The 23,531-nt window shown below is 45.6% G+C and overlaps 1 protein-coding gene across 1 annotated transcript in view; it reads left to right on the top strand.

Annotated features, from left to right (window-relative positions):
- The first annotated feature begins 2,222 nt into the window (after positions 1–2,222).
- Positions 2,223–23,531, top strand: part of SLC12A8 (solute carrier family 12 member 8) — a 144,545-nt gene continuing 123,236 nt past the window's right edge. Inside the window, exons 1-2 of the mRNA XM_060100151.1 lie at positions 2,223–2,253; positions 6,223–6,317. Of these exons, the coding sequence (XP_059956134.1) occupies positions 2,223–2,253; positions 6,223–6,317 (126 nt within the window). The remainder of the gene's footprint in view (positions 2,254–6,222; positions 6,318–23,531) is intronic.

A 23,531-nucleotide genomic window follows, 5' to 3' on the forward strand; every position in this document is an offset into this window, starting at 1 on the left:
TACTTCCTCCAGATTAACGCCATGCACAAAACCTTCAGAAGTGTCTCAGTTGCTACTTGGGTAAATACTAAGCTCTTACCTTGGCCCTCATGGTTTTCTGCAGCCATTAGCCCACGCCTCACCCGCAGTGAGCCTCTCATCCTCTGCTTTCACTACTGAACTGCTTTCAGCCTCTCATACTTGGTTATGACCCTTTCTGCCGCTGACACAGTTTTCTCTATTAACCTCCCCACCCCAATTTCAGCTGCAGCATCACTTTCTCAGAAAAGCTTATCCTGGTCTCCCTGATCAGGTCATAACCACCCTCCCCCTTGTGCCACCCTGAGTCTTGGACCACCCTGTACAGTTCTTTACTAGCATGGTTGGCTGTTTGTAATGATCTGCTTATTAGTGTGGGAATTTGACTCGATTTCCTGCCTGTCCAGAGCCATCTTGCTCCCCATTGTATATCAGCACTGGGCACAGTTCGGTGATCAACAGATGTCTGGAGAATATAGTTAAAAGAGGGCATCCAGGCCCTATGAGTTACACCTGAGGACGCCAAGAGAGCTTGCAGGTGGTGTAGAAGAAGCACTGCCAGGGAGTTTGAGGCTCTGTGGAGAGCAGCTGTGGGACCGGAAAACTGGTCATGTGAATTTCACAATGGGAGGAAAGAAAGTGGATTTTGAACACAACAGATAGCTGAGTTGGATTTCAATCCCCAGCAAATTCTAGATTATTCATAACAACTCTGCCAGGTAGACTTGAAAGGTCTCATCATTAACTCTGTGTTACAAACACCTTGGACAAGGTCACATAGAGGAAGAGAAGATCCGGGACTCAAATTCAGACCTAAATTTTCTCATCTAGACTCTTGAAGGTCTGTGATTGGGTCTTACGTATATGATATTCAAACAAAGGCTGAATGCTAATTGCACTGTTGTCACAGTTCAGTAAGGCTGCCACCGTCATCCATAAAACAAACTACCCTGTTCATTAGGCTTCTCTCTGCAACCCATATTTTCTCATGGTCCCACCAGGTCCTGACTCATGCCAGATGCCAGGTGGCTGATAGAGGGAGGATGCCTTTCTCTTGTCTGAGGGCAAACCCCCAGAGTCAACAAATAGCTTAGATCCTGGAGGAGAAACCTGCTCAACAGGAGCTGGGGACACCGGCAGCAGGACATTGTCGGCCCCTCCCTCCCCATTCAGCCCAACCAAGGAAGTCAGAGCAAGGCTTGTCTTCCCGGGGTCCTGTCCCCACCTCTCTGGGAATGGAGAGCTCTCAGGCTGTGTGAGGGGCTGGTACCTCCATCAGGTTTGCATCTCCTGATTCACCCCCTTCCACCTCCCAGTAACACCTGCCAGCCCTTCTGACTGACCTCCTTTTTGCATCTGGGGCTCTTGGGAAAGCATTTTAAAGTCCAGGAAGAAGGAAAATCTTTTTCTGCCCCATCTCTTCACCTGGATTAGAGAAGTTGTATTGTGTACAGGAGAGAGGCTGGTATTGGAACTAAACCTGGTTTAGGTTCAAATCCTGATTCTCTCCTCAGAGCCAGCAAACTTTTCTGAGGGTGTGCAGAATATCTGTGATTTTTTAGATAGTCAGGCATGCCCCAGGGAGGTGCATCATAATGACCAACTAAAAAGAAAAAAATATATGTATTTTATATTACCTGTGTTCTCTGAGTGATATATTTCATGCTTTCTCCTTGTCCTTGAAGATTATAACTGGAGTAAGACACCAATGTGGACAGGATGTATGCTCTCTCTCAGGTATTTTAAAGAAGGGGGAAAAAAAGAAACAAAAAAAAAAGAGTGAGCTAGAAATTCCATAGTCTTCAACCTTGGCTGTACCTTGGAATCACCTGAGGAGTTTAAAGAAAATACTGATGCCCAGGCCCCACCCCAGACTCGGGTATTTTCTTAAACTACACCAGGTGATTGTAAAGTACAGCCTAGGAGAGGACCACCAGACTAGCTGATCCATTCTTTGTGGCCCTTCTGACTCCGGTTCTACGGCATAGGCTGTGAGATATGTTTTTGTAATTATACATATTTACATTCTGCTCTAATGTTTTCAAACTGTTTTCACATTTCTATTTCTTGGACTTTGTCCACACTCTGATCCCTCCCCAGGGTTCAGACTTTCTGACAAATGAGATCATTTTTCAAGACATGGTCTCTTCTCCAGTTTTCACACAGAAGGCAATTCCCAGCACCAACCACTGGAAAGGAATGCAATGAAGGATCTTCTGTCTGCAGCTGAGCAGGGTAAGACACACAGAGCAACAACCTCACTATTGTGGGCTTCAACTCTAGCTGGAGTGGTTCCTGAATAGAAAAAAAGAGGTGAGTTTACGAACAACATTATGATTTTTTTTATATAATGGTACTGCAATAACAGTAACTTTGAACGATTTGAAATGACTAAAAATACTATGAAAGGAAACAAAATATTTTTTACCTTGGCTAGATGCACTATGTATTTGCTATCTGTTGCTGAATAACAGATTACCCCAAAACTTAGTGGCTTAAAACGACAATAATTTATTATCTCTCATGGTTTCTGTGGTCAGGAATTGAGACAGATACCAGCAAGGGCAGCTTGTCTTTGCTCTGCAGTGTCTGGGGCCTCAGCTGGAAGAACCTAAGGCTGGGGACTTGAATCATTATCTGAAGGCTTGTTTCACTCACATGTCTGGCAGTTGATGCTGGCTACTGGTGGAACATGTGGCTTCCCCATGTAGCCTGGGCTTCCTCACAACATGGTGGCTGAATTCCAAGGGTAAGTGCTCCAAGAGCAAGGAAGCCAGATGGACTCCCCACTGCCTTTATGACCAAACCTAGGAAGTCAAACAGTGTCATTTCTTCCATTTCTCCTATTGGTTGAGGCACTCACAAAGATGCGTTCTGGCTCAAGGGGAGGGAACATAGACTCCCATCTCTTTTTGAAGGAATGTCAATGTCATATTGCAAGAAGAGCATATGGGATGGAATATGTTAGTGCAGTTATCTTTGGAAAATGCAATCTGCCCTACATTGTTTGTCTTAATTTTCTTACTCATTTTTTTTCGGATTCCAAAAATAACATGTGCTCATTGTAAGAAAAATTCAATAAAACTCCAGAATTTGTACATTAAACTAGATTTCCTCTCCCATTTTACTCACTATCTCAATCCCCCTCCCCACTATTAACAAATTGATGTGTATTTTTCCATACAAACTATATACATATATGCACTTTTTTAAAAAGAACATTATTCTACAACATGCTGTTTTTACTCATTATTATGTGATGAACAAAGTTTCATGTTAGTACATATAAAAACAATTCTTTCTAGTGCTGGTTGTCATAGTATGGCTGTACCATAACTTATGTAATCAGTCTTCTATTAGTAGACAGGATGTTACAATTTTAGAAAACTATTACAAAGTAATGATGCAGTGAACATCTTTATACTAGGTCATGTAGGGTAGTATGTTAAAAATGGAATTGTTCTGTTCAAAGGTTATGCAGTATGCTATTTTTTGATACAATAAGAGTGGTTTTTTGTTTGTTTACGGTTAATATCATTTTTTATAAATCTACATTAAGCAGGGTACACTTTTTTTCTTTGCAAATGGACAGCTTCTGTAGCCTTAACATGAAGCAAAGAAACAAACATTTGTTCTTAGGTGTAGAAGATGCTCATAAGTTTCAAAGGGAACTTTTCATTTGTTTAGAAAGTGATGAGTGACAGGAAGTAGGTGGTTATGAACAGAGGGGTTGATTTCCTTTTTTAATGTTTTTAGCTCAGGCTGATATGGAATTGAATGTGGATTCTTCAAAGTTCACATTGACACTTTGAAAGAGGCTCATCAGAAGGTGACAGCAAACGGGAAACCAGCTTGAGGCAAAAAAACAGAGTGTCATGTGTGACCCCAAAGTGAATAATAAAGATGGCACTACTACTCTCTGTACAGGTGTAATACATGGACATGTAGTGGATTCCAGTAATATGCCCACCTAGCCATGCTTTGTTCACAGGTGGCTAATCTGTCATTTATCCTGGGGTTCTTTCCTCTTACAGAGATGGGTTATTAAAAACTTCTTTGCTGGGAATGAAGTTTTGACACATGCCACAACATGGATGAACTTTGAGGACATGATGCTAAGTGAAATAAGCCAGACTTAAAAAGGACAAATACTGTCTGATTTCACTTATGTGAAATAGGCTTGAAGAAGCAAATTTATAGAGACAGAAAATAGATTAGAGGTTACCACTGTCTGGGAGTAGAGAGGTGCGGGGACTTATTGCTTAGGGGTACAGAGTCTCAGTTTGGGGTGATGAAAAAGTTTTGGAAATAGCAGTTATGGCTGCACCAAATGGTGAATATAAATAACGCTACTGAACTGTACACTTAAAAATGGTTTAAATGGCACATTTTATGTTATATATATTTCCACACCAAAAACCCCACAAAAAACAAAAAACCCTTTGCTGGAGCAGGAGAGGTTGGGGCTCTGTCACTGTTCCCATGGCTTTGCCTTCCCTTTTGTTTTTAAAAGAACAACCTCTATTTTTAGGGATTTTCACACAAAGGCTCATGTGGGCGTGGGAAGTACTCCCAGCTGCCCTTCTGTTTCTCAGAAGCCCAGATGGAGGCCTAGCAAGTTATTTCAGGCTTAGGAAATATGCCAGATTGGAAATAGCGATAATTTAATCTCTCTGTATGTTAATTTCTTTTTTTCCCTGCAAGCCGGGGACCCTGGAAACCTTACTTCACTCCCCGCCCCTCCAAGCCGGTTCTGGGAATTGCTGAAGGTGACGAGGGTAATTCCTTCCCACACCTCAGCATGCCCGAGGGCACTTTAAAGAATTCCACTTCCTGCGAGTCTGAGGGTCACCTGGTCGCTGCACTTTGGCAACCCCAGAGCGCAGTCACGGTCTCATGTTCAGACGCTTCTGCACCTGTCCAGGGGGCTGCGGACCAGTGGGAGTCGCGGGCTCCCCCGCTCCCCAGCCTTTCTCACTCCTGCGTGCTGTGTAACGCGCAGGTCCTTAGAAGCAACTGCAGTGAGTAGGCTCGCGCCCTGTCCCCCTAATCCCAGGGCTGGGCACCTCAGCGGGGGTGCGGTGAGCGAGCTGTCGAGGCGGTGGAGGCAGTGGCTGTTACGTTTGAGAGCATGCGGACCCTCCCCCTAGCCCACCCCCGCACCCTCACACCCCCCCCCCGCCCAGTCCCTCCCCATCCGTGTTAAGATTGCTGTTCCCTTCTTCTGGGAGCCCTCCTGGGCGGCGGCGGGTGCGCGGGCACCACCCTTGGGGAGGGGAAGTGTCTGCAGCCCCGTCCTTCTCCACCTGGACCCGAGAGTCGTGGCCCAGGTGCCCGAGCCCGGGCGGCATGCCTCGTCAGCGGTACAGCTGGGACCCGCGCCGCGCACACCTGGTCAGCCACGTGGCGGCGGGGCGGGGACTGGGCGGGCCCAGCGCTAGGAGCGGGCGTCCCGGGAACCGGTGAGGGCGGACGCCGCGCGGCTGGTGGGTGGGCAGTGTGCAGGGTGGTCTCGGGGCGGCTCTTCTCCCCGGGGAGCTCTGTCCTGTAGTCAGGGGGCCGGCTTGGGTCACATTTGCCCGCCTGCTCAGGTAGACCCCCTCGCCGTCCCCCTACACACGGCCGCTGGGACACGAGCCTCCCGCCGAGCCCAGGGGTTCCTGAGAACTCGGTAAGGGCGGGGCCGAGGCTGGAGGGGGCGTGCGCTGCGCTGTATGGGGTTCCCGTAAGTAGAGGTGCCTGAGGGACGCGGGTCCCAGCGCTGACTCAGACGCGAAGGGTCGGTGCTGCGGCTCCGGAGCGGGTCTCGGTAAGTCTTTCACCACCTGCAACTGGTCCTAGTGAGCCGATGGTGCCCTTGCCCTGGACAAAGGGGTTCACAAGGATGGAGAGGAGTGTAAAACTGTCCTCAAGGGCTGGGCAGCTAGGCAGTTGGCTCTGACCCCAGTACTGAAGGAGCTCAGGGAAAAACAGAGAGCTGCAGGCAGCTGTGGCTTTCAAAGAACAGCAACATTTGAGCACAGGGAGGCTCTGAAGAATGAGTGGGATCTATCTGGGTACCAAAGAGGGAAGGAGATGTTTCCAGATGAGGCAGAGCAGGGTCCCTCCCTCAGCCAGGGCCTTGTCTGGTATAGAGGAAGGATGGGCCATAAGGATCCAGGGAAGGAGGAGCCAGCCTGACCCAGAATCCTGTTTACCTTCCAGAGGGGTCTCCCCACCCAGACTACCAGGACCCCCATTTCCGGAGAATGGCCCACATGTCTCAAGTGCAGGAACTCTTCCATGAGGCAGCCCAGCAGGTAGGCCTGGGCCGTGTGGGGGTCATGAGCAAAGGTCACCCGGCAGGAAGCTGAATCGAAACATTACAGTGCACTATTTTAAAAGTAATGATCTCAGAAGTTTATTTTGGTATGCCAGCTTAATCGAGAAAATGTTACAGCCAATTCCTAACCATCTGTGCACAAAAAAATCTTTGGTATTTGTAGTGGATTTTGAATCCTGGACACTCCTCTTCCCACCCTGTCCCACCCATGGAGGTTTTCCATGAACAGAGTGAGGACTCAGATAATACAAACTCCTGTTAAATCAAACCAATGTAAGAAGGTAATTCTATTTCTGAAAAACTCATATATGCTGAAGCCAAATAGATTTCTGGATTCTGTGATATCTGCAGGTTTTGTTTTTTCTTTCTTTCTTTATCCTCTCCCTGCTGATCATTAGCTATAGTAAACATTCAATGCAGGTATGGAATTGAAGTGGCTGCCCCTTAAAAACAAACTAACCAACCATACTTAGGCATTTATCAGGAAGCTACTTGCACCCAGGGTCTTTGCTCTGTAATGATCACTCAACCATGAGGTTTTTACTGTCCCTTGGATTTCTCTCATCTTTATAGAGAGGGGTAGGAGGGTTTTCTGGCATTATAACAGGGGGGAATGAGCCCCCCAGAAGGAGAGAGAATCAACTCATAGCCTCACACAATAGCAAGAGAGCAAGGTCCAACACCCGGGAGGCCTGAGCCAAAGGGCAGAGACTAGTGAGGCAGATGGGGTTCAGGGTTGGTGGGGGAATCCAAACCGGCTAGTTACCCCCTCTTCATGTACATGGGTACACATGAAAAATGCAGCATGGTGGCTGGCAGGTGGCAAGTGCTCAGCAAAAGGTACCGCTCCCCTTCGCCCTGGCAGGCCCAGAGCTATATCCTCCATCCTGTACTGAGCTCCTTATATCCAGCCCCTGAAGTATTCAATCTGCTTAGAAATGAGTGACTAGAGGTCCGGAAGAGCTCCTCAGATATATTTTAGAACTCTTGCCCAGAGCTGTTTGCTCCTGGATGAAAAGGCCGGTGGCCAAGTTTTGAATGTGGTCAAGGACCCTTAGAAAACCTTGATTTATTTACTTTACTTTATTTTAAAAATTTATTTAGCTTGACCAGTCTCGCATCATACTGGCAATGCATTTTCTTTGGGTTTGCAAGACTGTACATGAGTGTTTATGCCCCTAATATGTATTTGTGGACTACTTCCTAAATAATGGGTACTGTGTTAGCCATGAAAAAGGTTACCAGATGGAAAACGTGAGGCCCTTGTCTCCAGGGATTCCAAAAAGAGAGCGCTTGTTTCATCTCTGTGAGAAGAATCTGTTAAGGCTCAGCTGTGATCCCCTTTCTGTTTAAAACCTTCATTGGCTCCCCGTGTCCACCACTCAGAGTTCAAACTCCTTAGGCTAGGCCCTGCACAGTCTGACCCAGCCTGCATTTCGAGCCTGGTCCCCTGCATCTTACTCCTTTTACCCCACCTTCTAGATAAACGTCACCATTCCCCAGGCTCCGTGCTTGTGTCTTTTTCCTATGGTGGTCTTTGCTGATACTTCTCTCTCAGCTGATTTGCCACTGGAACCCTCCAAGTACCTAAGGCAGTGTCTGGCAGTCAAGTGGTCAGTAAATGTTAGTGCAAGCTAAATTGCTATGAGTGCCTTAAGAGACAGTTGATTTTTATTTAAAAAACTTTTATTTATTTATTTTGGCCACACTGTGCGGCATGCAGGATCTTAGTTCCCCGACCAGGGATCGAACCCATGCCCCCTGCAGTGGAAGCGCGGAGTCTTAACCACTGGACAGCTAGGGAAGTCCCGAGAGTTGATTTTTAAAATGATGGATGTAAAGGCCTATGCGTCACCTTCCTCTCCATCTCCCTCTCCCTCAGTCTCTGAGCACTGAGGGATTAGACAGTGTTCAATGTCATGGCCTTTGCTGTTCATTATCTAGACATCTTTGAAATCTATCCCTTTGTCTCCCTTGCACTGTCTTGTCCAAGGTATTACTTCTTTTTTTTTTTTTTTTTTGCGGTACGCAGGCCTCTCACTCTGTGGCCTCTCCCGTTGCGGAGCACAGGCTCCGGATGCGCAGGCTCAGCGGCCATGGCTCATGGGCCCAGCCGCTCTGCGACATGTGGGATCTTCCTGGACTGGGGCATGAACCTGTGTCCCCTGCATCGGCAGGCGGACTCTCAACCACTGCGCCACTAGGGAAGCCCCAAGGTATTACTTCTTAACTGTTCATACCTTCCTAACTTCTTTCCTCACATGTCTTCTAAAGTGATCCCTTTTTAAAGCATAAGTCTGTGCATTTGCCTCCTCTGCTTAAAGCTTTTCAGTGGCTTCTCACTGCCTTTAGAATTCAGTTGCGACTCCTTGCCCTGGCTCCCACAGTCCCCTGTGATCTGCCTGGCTTCCCCTGCTCCTCTGGCAGCATGCTCTGTCACTTGAACTTGCCGTGTGGCATTGAAGTAAGCTGTTTCTTTCCTGTCTTCCTTGAGGCTGTGAACTCCTGAAGTTCAGGGGCATGTCTGTTTGTTTTTTTTTTTTGCTGTATGCAGGCCCCTCACTGTTGTGGCCTCTCCCGCCGCGGAGCACAGGGTCTGGACGCGCAGGCCCAGCAGCCATGGCTCATGGGCCCAGCCGCTCCGCGGCATGTGGGATCCCCCCGGACCGGGGCACGAACCCGCGTCCCCTGCATCGGGAGGCAGACTCCTAACCACTGCGCCACCAGGGAAGCCCTGTATTACGTCTTGAAGTATCAGTGGTAAAGTTGGGAAGCACATCCCTGAGGCTGAGAGGGTAAGAAAATGATAATAACTACCAACTCATTATGGGCTGAACATTTACTATGCATTATCTTGTTTAGTCTTCACAACAACATTCTGAAGTAGATATGATTATTTTGGTTGACAGATGAAAAATGGGGGTACTTTGAACCCAGGCATAGTTGTTGCCAAGGTCCGGGTTTTAATCCTTTCTGCTTTATGCCTCCTGCCCCAGTGGCCTGAGCAAAGCCTGTATGGGAACAGATGGCAGCCTGGATGGCTGATATGTTTGAAGTGTCTGGCCCTCTAGAAGTTTCCCATGAACTTTTTCTCCCTTTACTCCAGGTCTGGGAGGCAGGAATTCTGCTAAGAGTTTTGAGGCCTAAAGAGCACGGGACTGGGCTTCCCTGGTGGCGCAGTGGTTGAGAGTCTGCCTGCTAATGCAGGGGACACGGGTTCGAGCCCTGGTCTGGGAGGATCCCGCATGCCGCGGAGCGACTGGGCCCGTGAGCCACAACTACTGAGCCTGCGCGTCTGGAGCCTGTGCTCCGCAACAAGAGAGGCCACGACAGTGAGAGGCCCGCGCACCGTGATGAAGAGTGGCCCCCGCTTGCCACAACTAGAGAAAGCCCTCGCACAGAAACGAAGACCCAACACAGCAAAAATAAATAAATTAATTAATAAACTCCTACCCCCAACATCTAAAAAAAAAAAAAAAAAAAGAGCACGGGACTAAGAAGACAGTGCCCAGTGGGAAGACAGGCTGGGTGGGGTGTGTTACCCTAAACCCTTCAGTTCGGGTCTGCTCTGTTCTTGACCACTGTGACTGGAAAGTAGCTCTCAGGAGATTTGGCAAGAGTGGGGACTTAGGAGGAGGCGTGCGTAAATGGATTCTTGGTTTCGCTTTACTCATTGCAGGACCAGATGGGGTAGGTAGGTAGGGGTGTGTGTGTGTGTGTGTGTGTGTGTGTGTGTGTGTGTGTGTGTGTGTGTGTGTGTGTGTGTGTGTGTGTGTGTGTGTGTGTGTGTGTGTGTGTGTGTGTGTGTGTGTGTGTGTGTGTGTGTGTGTGTGTCGGCCAAGGGGACCAAATGAGAAGAGACTGTAGATCTGAGAGTTGATGGTGCTGCCTGGGTTTAAGTACTGGCTCTAACCCTTTGTGACTCTGGGCGAGTTACTTCACCTGGCTAAGCCTTCGTATCCTCACCTATAAAACGACTACAGTAATAGAACGTACCTTAGAGAATTATGAAGATTAACAGAGATAATTCATGTAAATGTTTAGTATAGTGCTCAGTTCATAGGAAGCAGTCTGTAAATGTTGGCTAATAATAAAATTAATGCGGGGGTATGTGTTTGGTCCACGAGGTAGTGATATGGATGATCAGAGGGTTCAGCTGGCACATGAAAGCATGACTCAGCACAGCAAAGTCAGGTAAAAAACCTAAGGCAGAGTCCCAAGTCCAGACTGATTCCCTTGGCCAAAACCAGAGTGTGGCACATTGTGCAAGACACTATGGACAATGTGGGGTGGGCAGTCCATTGAGGAAGATGGAGTGCTTTCTAGGCCTAGATGGGTCTGGAGTGCTTTGGGAATGTGTGTGTGTGTGTGTGCAATTGAGGGTCTGTTGAACTTGCGGAGGTACGAGTCTTGTTCCAGGAGCCTCTGTCCCCAGGCACTTCATTGGTGTGCAGTGTGGTTGTGTGGTGGCCTTGAACCTAGAAACCTGGGTACCGAATTCTGACTGTGCCACTAGATGTGCTGGGCCCTTGGGCAAGTTACTCTTGGGCTTGCAGTCTGTTTCTACAACTGCGAGATGGGGTGAGCGTACCTGATTTTCAGGGTTCTTATGCCATGTGCAGAAGGATCTGGCCCAGTGCCTGTCACATTGTGAGCACTAAATACAATGCATGTTCAGTGACTGGATGAAGCAGATTTCACACTGAAACCCAGTCGAGTAGGCTGTTTGTGAAACATGGGGCTGGAAAGCTAAGGAGCAGCTGGTGCCAGAGGGAGGTGAATGGAAGGCTAACGACCTTCAATTCCATGTGTGTCTCCATCAGTCGCTGGACAGAGAGGACTGTGACAGACACGGTGTGTCAGGAAGATGAAGCTGGCAGGAGAAAGCAGGTAGCTGGAGACAGGGAGAGATGGAAAGTAGACATCTGTGCGAGGTCCGAAGTCCAGCAGGATCCAATGCTCTTAGCGCGGGAAATGGGGAAAAGTCAGCTCAGTGTACCAGGTATTTATTCAGTGCCTGTTCTTGCCAGGCTCTCCAGCTAGTGTTGCAGATATTAAAACAGAAACCTCTTAATTACGATGGAATAAGGGATGCCTCCCACTAATCTGATGTGCTCTTTCCCTTCTCTTAGGGTTGGACAGTCTCCAGAAAAAGTTAAAGGGAAGCAGTGTCATGCTGTGGCCCGAGAATGGGTCACCCAAAGCCTCAGATTAGCTAGTGCAACTCATATTCTTTCTTCTTTATCTGGCTGGAGACTTGAGCTCCAGCAGGAGTGGGTCTGTGAGGACCCTTTTCTAGGAAGTCTGTGGGATAGCTTCTGGCTGGCCTGAGCTAATCACCCTAGAAACAAGCCTGATGCAGACCCAGCTGTGGCATCTGGTCCACGTTTGAGCCAGGTGCCAGCCGCCTCTGACCCTGCACCAGGACTCTGCTCCGCCAGACTCCCTGCCTTGCCTTTCCCTTCTCTGTACTCTCCTTTGCTCTTTCCCTGTCTTCCCCTCCTCAGTTCAGTGGCTTAACCTAGGTTAGCTCAGCGTGGCAAGAGGAAGAAAGAGAGTCTGGTCGAGTTGTGAGGCTGAGTGGCGCCAGCAAGAGAGGCAGGAGGAAGCGAACATGTTAAGAGACAGAGGGGGTACAAATTATTGCAGCGAATAACTCTCAAACTCAAAAGAAAAAAGAGACAGAGTGGTCCTTAGAGATCCTCTGGTCCAGGCCCCTTGCTTAGCTTGTCAGAAAAGAAGCCTAGAGATGTTTAATGACTTGCCCAAAGATACATACAAAGAGTGGCAGACCCTGGTGGGAACCAAGCCCATGACCCCCTGACCCCATAATACGGCTCTGGTTGATCTTAATGCAGTCAATCTTTAGGTTATAATTTTGAGCATTGGTCTCAGGCTTCATCGCAAAGCTTTGCTCTTGTTTTCTGTGCCCTTATTAGCCAGCGTACAGTGACGAACTGACTTATATTTTTGCTATGCGTTTTTCAGACCCGTTTTAGCATCTTTAAAAAGCCAATATGCAAAGCAAGCCTCGGCAGCCACATGCTAGGTAACAGCATATTGCTTTGTTAGAATATAGAGAAATGAATGCATCTGAGGAGAAAAGAAAAGGGAACCTAGGACAAGACTGTCTTGTTGGCACCTCTTGTACAGATAGGGAAACTGGGGTCCAGAGTGGTTGGGTGGAAGAGAAGGGCTCACATCTGGGATTCCTGGAGCCATGACCCCTATCACCCTCCCAGCTTCTATAGGGCATGAAGCTTGTAAAGTTTTTAGCGATTCTCTTTAGTAAAAAGGATACAAATACAAAATTAGGTGTAATCTTTGGGAGGGACTTAATGCACGTGAAGGGTGTTGGAGACTTAAGCTATTAGCTTCACTGTGAAAGACCAGTGGTACCCGGACAGAGCCACCTATGTGAGGTGACAGAAGAAAAGAGGCTATGGTGCTGGAACCTGGGAGAGAAGAAAGCGCAGAAACCACTCTCAGGGTTGAGATAAGTCTGCAGCTTTCATGTGGGCTCTGTCGCCCTTTCCTGCTCTTTCTCTGTTATCTTCACCCCTTTCCACTTTACAGCCCTGTGTATCACTTAGCCTAGGAGGTCAACCCTGAAAATGACAATGCTCTGAAAATGCTTCATATTTGTAAAAAGCGGAATGGAGACATTTTCTGGATGAAGGTGCCCTAGAAACTAGAATGAAAGCGATTCTTCACTGAAATGAATTAGGTGGGATTGTCTCACTTGTACCCACAGGATCTTCATTTGTAGAGGTGACTGAATGACGACAGAGAGATCAGTGCCATTGAAAGAAGAATTTATTGCTTACATTTCCCAAGAGAAGGAGGAATGCCATGCAGGGCCACAGGGGAAGTGTCAGGTTCTGGTCAGGAGACAAAAGCAGGAATGAAGGGAAAGCCTGGGCCAGAGCCTTTGTTGTGCTTTTGGTGGGCAGGGCAGGGCAGAGCAAACAGCTTAGGACTGGCTGGTTTGAATAGTTCTGGTGGGCTTTGGCTATAGAGATGGTCTCTAGTTTCCTAGCACCTGGCCTGGGGATGATTTAGGGCAGGAGAAATACTGGCTCGTTGTGTGAGAATTAGATAAAGGGGGTGGCTTGGGGAATATACTCAGAATTGGTAAGTTTGCATATGAAAGACATGCTCCTTGCCAGCTGTTTCCTATCTATAAGAACTGGTTAGAAACTAATTAAAAAAAAAAAAAAAAAAAATATATATATATATATATATATATATATATAAAGAACTGGTTAGCCCTGGGAAGGTTCATCTCTTCCCTGGCCCTTAAGATTGATTGATTGATTGATTGATTGATAGATACTTTTGGCTGTGTTTGGTCTTCGTTGCTGCGCACAGGCTTTCTCTAGTTGCGGAGAGCGTGGGCTACTCTTCATTGTGGTGAGCGGGCTTCTCATTGCAGTGGCTTCTCTTGTTGTGGGGCACAGGCTCTAGGCATGCGGGCTTCGGTATTTGTGGCACGCTGGCTCAGTAGTTGTGGTGCACGGGCTTAGTTTCTCCGCGGCATGTGGGATCTTCCCAGACAAGGGCTCAAACCTGTGTACCTTGCATTGGCAGGCGGATTCTTTTTTTTAATTTTTAAAAATTTATTTATTTTTGGCTGTGTTGGGTCTTTGTTGCTGCGTGCAGGCTTTCTCTAGTCGCGGCGAGCAGGGACTACTCTTTGCTGAGGTACACGGGCTTCTCATTGTGGTGGCTTCTTTTGCTGTGGAGCATGGGCTGTAGGGGCTCGGGCTTCAGTAGTTGTGGCACGCGGGCTCAGTAGTTGTGGCTTGTGGGCTCTAGAGCACAGGCTCAGTAGTTGTGGCGCGCGGGCTTAGTTGCTCCACGGCATGTGGGATCTTCCCGGACCAGGACGCGAAACTGTGTCCCCCATCCGTCCCCTGGCGGATTCTTAACCACTGCACCACCAGGGAAGTCCTGCAAGATTTTTAAGAGTCATAATGTCATAAGTTATAGAAAGGAAAAAACATGATTAATACATTCTGCCTAGCTACGAATAAATGGACTAGATGACTTAAAAATTTCTTACTGCCTTAGGGTATATTTCATCCATGGTCAGATATAGAAAAAATGCAGTCCTTGCCATTATTTAATAGTTTGGGGTTGCAAGGAGGATCCTAGATGCTGTGTTAATGGCTCTGAAGTACTTTTCTTGTAATTTGAGTAAGAGGCCACTAGGTGGTGCTTAGACTCTGGTCTGGCCTGGTTGAACAACCTGGTTTCATATAGGGGTGGATAACTGAATTTTAGCTTATTTTTCCATTCATTTTATTCTTTCTCTGACCAAAATATATCTCTTCAGGATAACAGTTTAAATACTAGATAGATGTATATTCATAGAACAATATCAAATAAGTGTAGTAAGATTTAAACAAATATACCTACCTTATTGAGTATAATTCAGTATCTCTTTTTGCTCATTAATCATTATCAAGTAGTAATGTAATCTGATTCTTAAAATTTGTTTTCTTTCCTTCTGAGTTTAATAACTTCATCAAAAGACTAGTGATTGTAGTGATAGTGGTGTGCTTCAGAATAGCTTGGCATGAGCAGTCTCCAGAGGTAGTACCTATTCTGGCTAGAATGCCTATCTAGTAGGATATTGTTGTCATTACCACTTCTCAAGAGAAGGGTACATTCCTTTTGTTTTTGTTTTGATGTGTGAGTATTTTCTTCTTTACATGAATAGGCATAATGAAAGAGAAAAAGATAGTGAAGTAAAAACCACTGATCTGTGTAAAAAATTCTGTGATGTTCTTTTCCCAATCTGCAGATAGCTTGTAAATCACATCCACAGTCTCTGTCAGCAGTTACAGGATTTAGGTGCTCACTGATGAATTTGAAGCCATGGTAGCCTAGCGATCCTCATTTAGCCAAAAATAGTTATGTCTGATCCAGGTGATAAATTTGCTCTAAAGTGAATCCCAGTGTTTACAGAACTTAAAACAGAAAGCTGTGACTCATTTTGAGTAGCTTTCCCTTTTTATTTTAGGCAGTTATCAGTAAAAAAAAAAAAAAAAAAACCCAACAAATAAACAAACCCCAAAGCCAAAAAACAACAACAACACAAAGCGAAGGCACATTCTAATTTTTAAAAAAGATACACAAATGTTAGGGACAGACATTAATTTTACCAAAGACTTCACTATTTTTAAGTAGACTATATTTCCAGTACATTTAAAATGTGATTCAAATCACAGGCATCTTTTGGTGAATCCATCCACTGCATAAAATGAAGGTGAGTTATAAATAAATTACTAGCTTGAAGTCAGCGTTTTATTTTTCAAATACTTCTAATAAAGTGGTAAAGTTTTCTTCAAATAAAGATGTTACTATTTTTATTATACACGTACTACATGCATGCAGTAAAAATTTTTTTTTAAACGAGAGAATTATATAAAATTAAAAGCCTTCTTCCTCTGTTCCTCCACCACCATTCCCCAGAGACCGTCACTAATGGTTTCTGGTTTCTGGTTTTCATTTTCCCTAGTGGTTATCATTATAACTTTAAATAATTTATCTATACCTCAATTTCTAGACTAAGTTATCAATTTATTATCAGTTTACTTATTGCTTCCTGATATGACAAAAGAGGACATTGGCACATTTACCCTTCCTTCCATTTCTCTCATTTCATTTTGAATTTTTTGTTAGTTGGATTATTATTTTTACATTGTCAAGGTTTATAAAATTTCTATATTTTTCTGTAATTGTAATGAGTACTTCCATGTTTGTTATAAAAATTTTACACCTATAAATAGTATTATAAATTTGCAATAGTAAGATGTATATGTGTGTGTTTAACTGAATAACCAAGTGATGTTATTAGACTCATGGAGAAGAAAACACAAGCAATAGTTGTTAAGGCTTTGCTGCTTCTGAGCTATAGAGTCTTAATTTTTTTCAAGTTCCCTTTAATTCTTCTGGTTCATATGCAGCTACTGCTGTTTCTTATATCCCATGTCACCTTTTTTTGAGTATAATTCTCTTATCTTTTGGGTGACAGGAATTTTTTTCATATATGGAATAGTGGTAGTAAATTACTCTTTCCTTTTCTAACTATAGAAGTACGGAAGGCCAAATTGTTTTCATGTATTTAAAAAACATTTTACAACGGATTGGATGAGAAGTAGATATGGGAATCCAGCTGTATTCTATCAAGCCAGACATTAAAATGATTTGCAAAATGTATAACAAGGCATCTCTTTTCACTGAATATTTTTGTTTGGGAAAGTAGTTATTTTTCATGCAAACATGTTACTTATTTTAACAGATAATGGGTTTATTATTATTATGTTTAAATGATTAATAAGTATTTGAAAATATCTGACTTTAAGCTTCTAGTATGGTGAATACTGATAGTTGTAGCACACATAAACAAAAGCTCTTTGGAGTAATTTTTAAGAATGTAAAGGGGTCTGGAGATCAAAAGGTTTGAGAATGGCTGCTCTAGAGATTAAATATACATTTAAAAATTTTCAGTTTGTTTAGAGTTAATATTGTACCACTTCAATGTAAAATGTAGGAATTGACAATCACATAGGCGCGTTTACCAACACTGCCCTCCAGTCTTTTATGCTATATATGTTACTTCCATCTACATGATAAAGCCTCCAAGATAATGTTATGCCCAGTGATTGCTGTGGCCTATGTCTTCTCCTAGCATTCTCTGGCTCTGAACTTGGAACTTCTCAGGTACCTTGGAAGGCAGCTCTTCTCTTGGCTGCCCTGGGCTGCTCTATCACTTGGGTTTTTTTTTTGCCCCTCCAAGCCCATCTGCAGGAATCTCTCCAAATGTCTGATCTGCTAGTAGCACTTGGTTTTTTCCCTTTCTAGTTATAACTATAGTTTCATACTTAAAAAAAAAAAACACCACATCTTTTCTGTCATTGTCATGGTAATTTGGAAGGTAGAAAAGTGCATATTCTGCTACCTTAAAAGAGGTGTCTAATGTCACTCTCTAAAGCACATGGTATTCATTCATTCATTCATTCATTTAACTAACACATTTAGTAAGTACCTGTTCCATGTTGGGCACTAGAGGTACAAGAGTGAACAAGCTGTTCTTTAAATATGTCTGGGCTTCTTTTAAAAAATAAAAATTGCTTTTACTATTTATTTATTTTTAAACTTTTGATAACATTTCACACTTATAGAAAGTCACAGCAGTACAAACAACCGCCATATACTCTGGACTCAGATTTACCAGTTATTAACATTTTCTCCTTTTGCTTTATTATTTGTGTGCTCTCTCTATATATATACATATATTTTTATTCCATATATATAATATATATTTTAATACCTATTATATTTGATTATATATATATTTTTCCTGAACCATTTGGAACTAATTTGTAGACATCATGTCCCCTTGTCCATAAATACTTCATTGTCTGTTTCCTGAGAATAGAACTTTTCTTTTACCTAACCACATTATATTTATCAAGATCAAGACACTTAGGGAACTCCCTGGTCCAGTGGGTAGGACTCCACACTTTCATGGTCAAGGGCCTGGGTTCAGCCTCTTGTTGGGGAACTAAGATCCCACAAGCCACTGAGTGTGGTCAAATAAAATAAAATAAAATAAAATAACCATAGTCCATGCCTGGATGGCTGGACTATGGAATACTAAAAAAAAAAAAAAAAAAAGATCAAGACATTTAACATTGATAAATCCTATTATCTAATCCACAGTTTCACAGTCCACTTTTGCCAGTTATCTCACTAATATCCTGTAGCTTTTTCTCCCGGACTGGGAGCCAATCCAGCATCATGCAGTGCATTTAGTCATCACACCTCTCTAGTCTCATTTAATCTGGAATGGTTCCTTAGCCTTTCTTTGTCTTTCGTGATCTTGACATTTTTTTGCAAAACACAGGCTAGTTTTTTTTGTAGAATATTTCTGAGTTTGGGACGTGAACTCTCATGATTAGATTCAGGTTTTGCATTTTTGGCAGGAACCCATAGAATGATATTGTGTTCTTTTCCAGGCATCATATCAGGAGGGAGGCACAGGGTTTCCACTTGTCCCATTATTGGTAATGTTAACTTTAGTTACTTATTTAAGGTGGTGCCCACTAGGTTAATCCACTCTAAAGTTACTAATTTTCCCTTTGTAACTAATAAATAATTTGTTGGGGATACTTTGAGACTATGGAAATATCCAGTTCCTCATCAATTTTCTACCCATTAGCTTTAGCATACATTGATGATTCTTGGCAGACTCAGTTATTACTGTGATGGTTGCAGAATGGTGATTTTCTAACATCATATTTCTTCTACATATATTACTTGGTCTTCTATAAAGAAGAATTTTCCCTCCTTCCTCTTACTTTAATTTATTCATTTGCTTATATCTGTATGGACTCAGATTCTTATTTTTCCCATGTGTATTCTATTGCGATTATTATTGATTTTGATGTTCAAATTGTTCCAGATTTGGCCAGTGGGTGCCCCTTCAAGCTGGCTTCTATGTCCTTATGGCACATCCTCATCATTTTTAGGAGCCCTTCCTTACTTTCTGGCACAAAATATTGTAGGCTCATTTTATACTTTTTCTGCCCCAGCCCTGAATCAGCTATTTCTCCAAAGAGCTCTGGCTCCTTAAAGTGAGAAATGATATTTAGAGACCAAGATCTGGGTGCTAGGTATGTTCATTGCTACTGGGGTGTCTTGACTTACAGACCCTTTAAATAGACAGATATATAGATATAGATATAGATATAGATATAGACATGTATAGATATGTCTATCTCTATATATTAAAAACTATAAATTCAAACTGATACCTCTAATTCTAATTGATCACACCAGGGTTCATTCTTCTTTCCTCACATTTTTTTTTTTTTGCGGTATGCGGGCCTCTCACTGTTGTGGCCTCTCCCATTGCGGAACACAGGCTCCGGACCTGCAGGCTCAGCGGCCATGGCTCACGGGCCCAGCCGCTCCGTGGCACGTGGGATCTTCCCGGACCAGGACACGAACCCATGTCCCCTGCATCGGCAGGCAGACTCTCAACCACTGCACCACCAGGGAAGCCCTCTTTTCTTAGTTTTAACTGCCTTCTCCAACAGTGAGAAACTTGACTCCCAGTCGGTATATTTACTTATTTGCTCAGTCCTGCAATTCATGGAAGGTAGATTCAGGAGTGGTAACTCCTACCCCTGCAAAAAACAAACTTTCTATCTAGAATTTGTATTAGTTTGTAGTTAGTTACTTGTCTTTAGACTGAGAGCACATAGTCAAAGTACTATGTTCAAAAGTTAACTCTGCTCAGTTTTTTCCACCTTCGGTGTGGTTATATTATTCATTAGAATTATAGTTAGGTTAATTTGTTTCTCTTTGCATTCTGTTTTAATTTTTCTCTCTCATCCTGTCGATTTGATTTGATTTTGTTTAATTTTGAGTATATAAAACATTGATGTGATTCCAAACATCAAAAGTACTTAGTACATAAGAATTCTTAAATGGGTATAATATTGTCTGATCCACTGAAGCACCTGGAAAAATCATTCTTTTGCAGTTGATTTTTAGCTGGTTTGCCTGTTACTGGGGGTGGGCATTAGGGTCTGTGTTTCTCCTCCTGATGTTAAACTGAGATAGACTGTCTAGTGGCAGCCTGAGTCTCGCAGAGGGCTCTGTCCTTTTGCCAAGGAGGCTGGGAAGGGAAGGGGAAGCTCTTGTTTAGGTGGCCATGGCATCGCTGCTGTGGGAATTTAGATCTGTGGGGTGCTGTCAGGTGCCCAGAGCATTGTGTCTTTGGATTCTGCATTCTGAGCACAGAGGTGGCCGCTCTGTGGGGAATGAGCTGCTGTATAGCTCTGAGAGGCAGGGCTCGGGCAGGGACCCCACCAACATCAACACTGTCACAGCGTCCATGGGTCTTGCCACTCCTGGGCCTGTGTGGTTGCCTGACCAGGTTGTGCCTTGGGAGATTCCCGGCCTTGAACCGGGGTCAGAAGATGGAAGAGCCACAGATCAAGCACCGGGAACTACTGTTACGGAGACACTGGCTTTTGAACCTGTTCCGTGCAGAAGAGATCCGCACAGCCACGAAGATCTCACATTTCTAGGAGTGCCTAAATCAGTGCTGACCAAGCGTGCTGCCCAGATTCCAATCCAGGGAAATCAGGCTTTGACCACTCCGTGGGGGTCCTGCGGAGCAGTTCCCATTACCAGCTTCAGTCAGGGTAGCAGAGCGCTCATCGGACACCCATTCTCGAACTCCTAGTACAATACAGAAGGGGCCGGCTGCCCCAGCGCTGCGACTGGGCAGGGGTTGGAGAGAGGCAGCTTTCAGGCTGAACTGTAGAGCAAGGATTCACCTGAAACATGAGGACGAGGTACCAGGGCAGATAGAAGATGCACAATCAGTAAGACCTCTCTTCTTTCCAACTTGCCTGAAGAAATCCTCACCCCCGTTTAAAACTGTCTGATGTGCTTCATGCTAACCAAAAAACCTTTCACGATTCTCACCTCATCTAAACTGCGCAGCCCACCTTGAGGCAGGTATGTAGCTACTTGCGTCGGATGCAGGTACCACAGGCGGCCGCTGGCCCGTGGAGCCCTGCTGCCCCCCTGCCCAGCTGCAGCCTGTGGTGCCTGTTCAGAGCCAGAGGAGAGGAATGTGGCACCCACTCTGCTCAGTGCGTCACAGTTCAGCAGCAGCTTGGGATATTCTCTGATGTGTGAGTAATAATTAAATAATTAGCTTTCAGAAAGCAAGCTGCTGGCGCATGTGTGCGTGCTCCAGGTAGAACCAGTCTTTGGGAGGAAGGCTATGTCTCGCTCTGATCCGCTCCTGACCCAAGTGGGCAGAAGCAGAGTTCCTTCCCAGTCTCCTTTCCTCCAGCTGCCAGGAGAGACAATAGGTGTTTTCTCACATTTCAGCTGTGTTCAGTAAGGCCTGGAGGGTGGCCTGTGGGAGGGCGGTGGCTGTTTGAGACAAGAGGCTCCTGGGTGGGAGTTCGCATCATTGCCCGTAGCAGAGCTTTTCTCTGTCTAACTCAGCTCCACTTGCTGGATGCAGGAAGTCACGTGTTTCCCACCCTGGACACCTTTCAGGTGTGATTTCCCTGTCTTTCTAGATGCCCTGCTCGAGTGTGAAGATTCTCACGGGAGAAAGACTCCTACCTCTGAACTAAAACACCCACCAGGCGGCCGTGGCGTCTCCAGTGTGGGGTGCAGCCCTGGGCTTAGAGGGCCTGGCTCCTTGTTCTGGGAGGTTGGGAAGGAAAGCCCTAGCAACGAGCAGCGCACAGGTGCGATCACCCGTGGCCAGACTCCAAGTCTCTGTGCCCTGGAACCTGCCAAGTTGTCCCTGCCAACCTGAGGGTCCTGCCCCTTGAGGCTGTCTGTGGTCCCCTTTCTGAGGGATTCTTTGCCCCTCGCCTTTCTGTCTCTCCTTTCTTGGTTTCCACCCCTGCTTCCCAGTGGCCTCCATGCTGGGCACAGCACACATCCTACTGCCACCTGCCTTTCCCCGCAACCTGTCATGTCTGTGTCATAGAGTGTTGAATGAGACTCTTGTTATTTCGTAATTGATGACTGGGGCCCAAATCTGAAGACAATGAGGTTCTAAGAGAGTTATCAACAGTTGGTACCAAGCACAAGATAGCCCAGAACTGGCCCAACTCTCACCCCCTGTCACCCCAGCTATTCCACCTCCCTCTCCCTGGGCAACAGAAATGACTAGGGAGAGGCACAAAGGGAGAGTCTGTGAGCCACGGCCTTTGTGGGAGGGCACATATGAGATGAGATGAGCTTCCTTACCCTCCCATAAAGGAGGGGGTTTGGCATGAGGTCCCTGAGTGGGCGGGAGAAGCTGATATCCTGTCCTCCTATTGGATGTCTGCTTATGCTGCAGACATGGCTCTGCCCACAGCCTATCTGAGCAAGAGCTGAAGGGGATTGGAGAGAGCTGGCAGGACAGACAGACAGCAGGGTTGGGGAGTAGCCAGTTGTGATACTGTGATTTATAATAAATAGATATCTGGCACAGAGCTCCTAAAACCCTTGGAATTTCCTAAGGGATAAGAGTGATAAGGTGTCTTGATATTCATAACAAACGCCTTCAGCCACCACTGGGTTTATAGTAGCGAGGTGACTTTTAGAATCACCTAGGATGGAGGCTGGTTACAGAGGAACCAGCCATGTGATTGGAGGGTTGGAACTTTCAGGGTAGGGGAAAGAAATCAGTCATGCCTACGTGATGAAGCCTCCAGAAAAACCCAAAAAAGAGGGTTTGGAGAGCTTCTGGGTTGGTGACCACATGGAGGTGGTGGGAGAGTGCGCTGGGAGAGGGCATGGACCTCAAACCCTTCCCTAAACCCCCTCATCTGGTGGCTTCTGAGTCATATCCTTTCATAATAAGCTGGTAATCTAGTAAGTAAAATGTTTGTCTGAGTTCTGTGAGCCGCTCTAGCAAATTAACTGAACCCAAGACGGGGGTGGTGGGGACCTCTGATCAGTAGCCCGTGGGTCAGAAGCGTAGGGACGACGTGGACTTGGGATTGGCATCTGAGGGGCAGTCTGGTAGGACTGAGCCCTTGACTGTGGGATGGCACTGTCTCTGAGTGGGCAGTGTTGGAGTTGTCTTGAACTATGGGACACCCACTGGTGTCAGAGAACTGCTTGGTGTAGGAGAAACCGCCCCCCACTGGCACTGCTGTCAGAATTGGGCCGGCCCAATGGTAGTTACCGTGCAAGGGAGCTGGTTTGAGCTGCCTGTTGGGCTGGCACTCTCCACAAGGCCAACCCTGGGGCAGTGCAGAAGGCTGAGGGCGTCCTGAAAGTGGGGAGGCTGGAGGGTGTGGTGGGCCAGGGAGAGGTGACAAGCAGGGGCCCCGGGCTGGCGTCCTGTATTGATGTTGGCGGCAGCGTGTCTGCGGGGGTGCTGGGAATTGTCCCTTGGGGTCTCCCGAGTACCTATTTGTCATTTTATTCTAGGGTTCTCCATCTCATCCTAGCTCCCCTTTTTGGTGCTTTTGTTTCTTCTTCCTTTTCTCTCACTGGCTTATGTCTCTGTCTCTCTCTCAAAACATCAGGGCCCCAACCTTGGGTCAAACTTAGGTGCTTCTTGCCAGTATCAGATGAGCAGGCTTTGGGAAGACTTAGTTGTGTTCTTGTGTCACTTGGTAAGGAAAGGTATGTG

Source organism: Mesoplodon densirostris, chromosome 5 (genome assembly GCF_025265405.1).
Source record: "Mesoplodon densirostris isolate mMesDen1 chromosome 5, mMesDen1 primary haplotype, whole genome shotgun sequence".
NCBI lineage: Eukaryota > Metazoa > Chordata > Mammalia > Artiodactyla > Ziphiidae > Mesoplodon > Mesoplodon densirostris.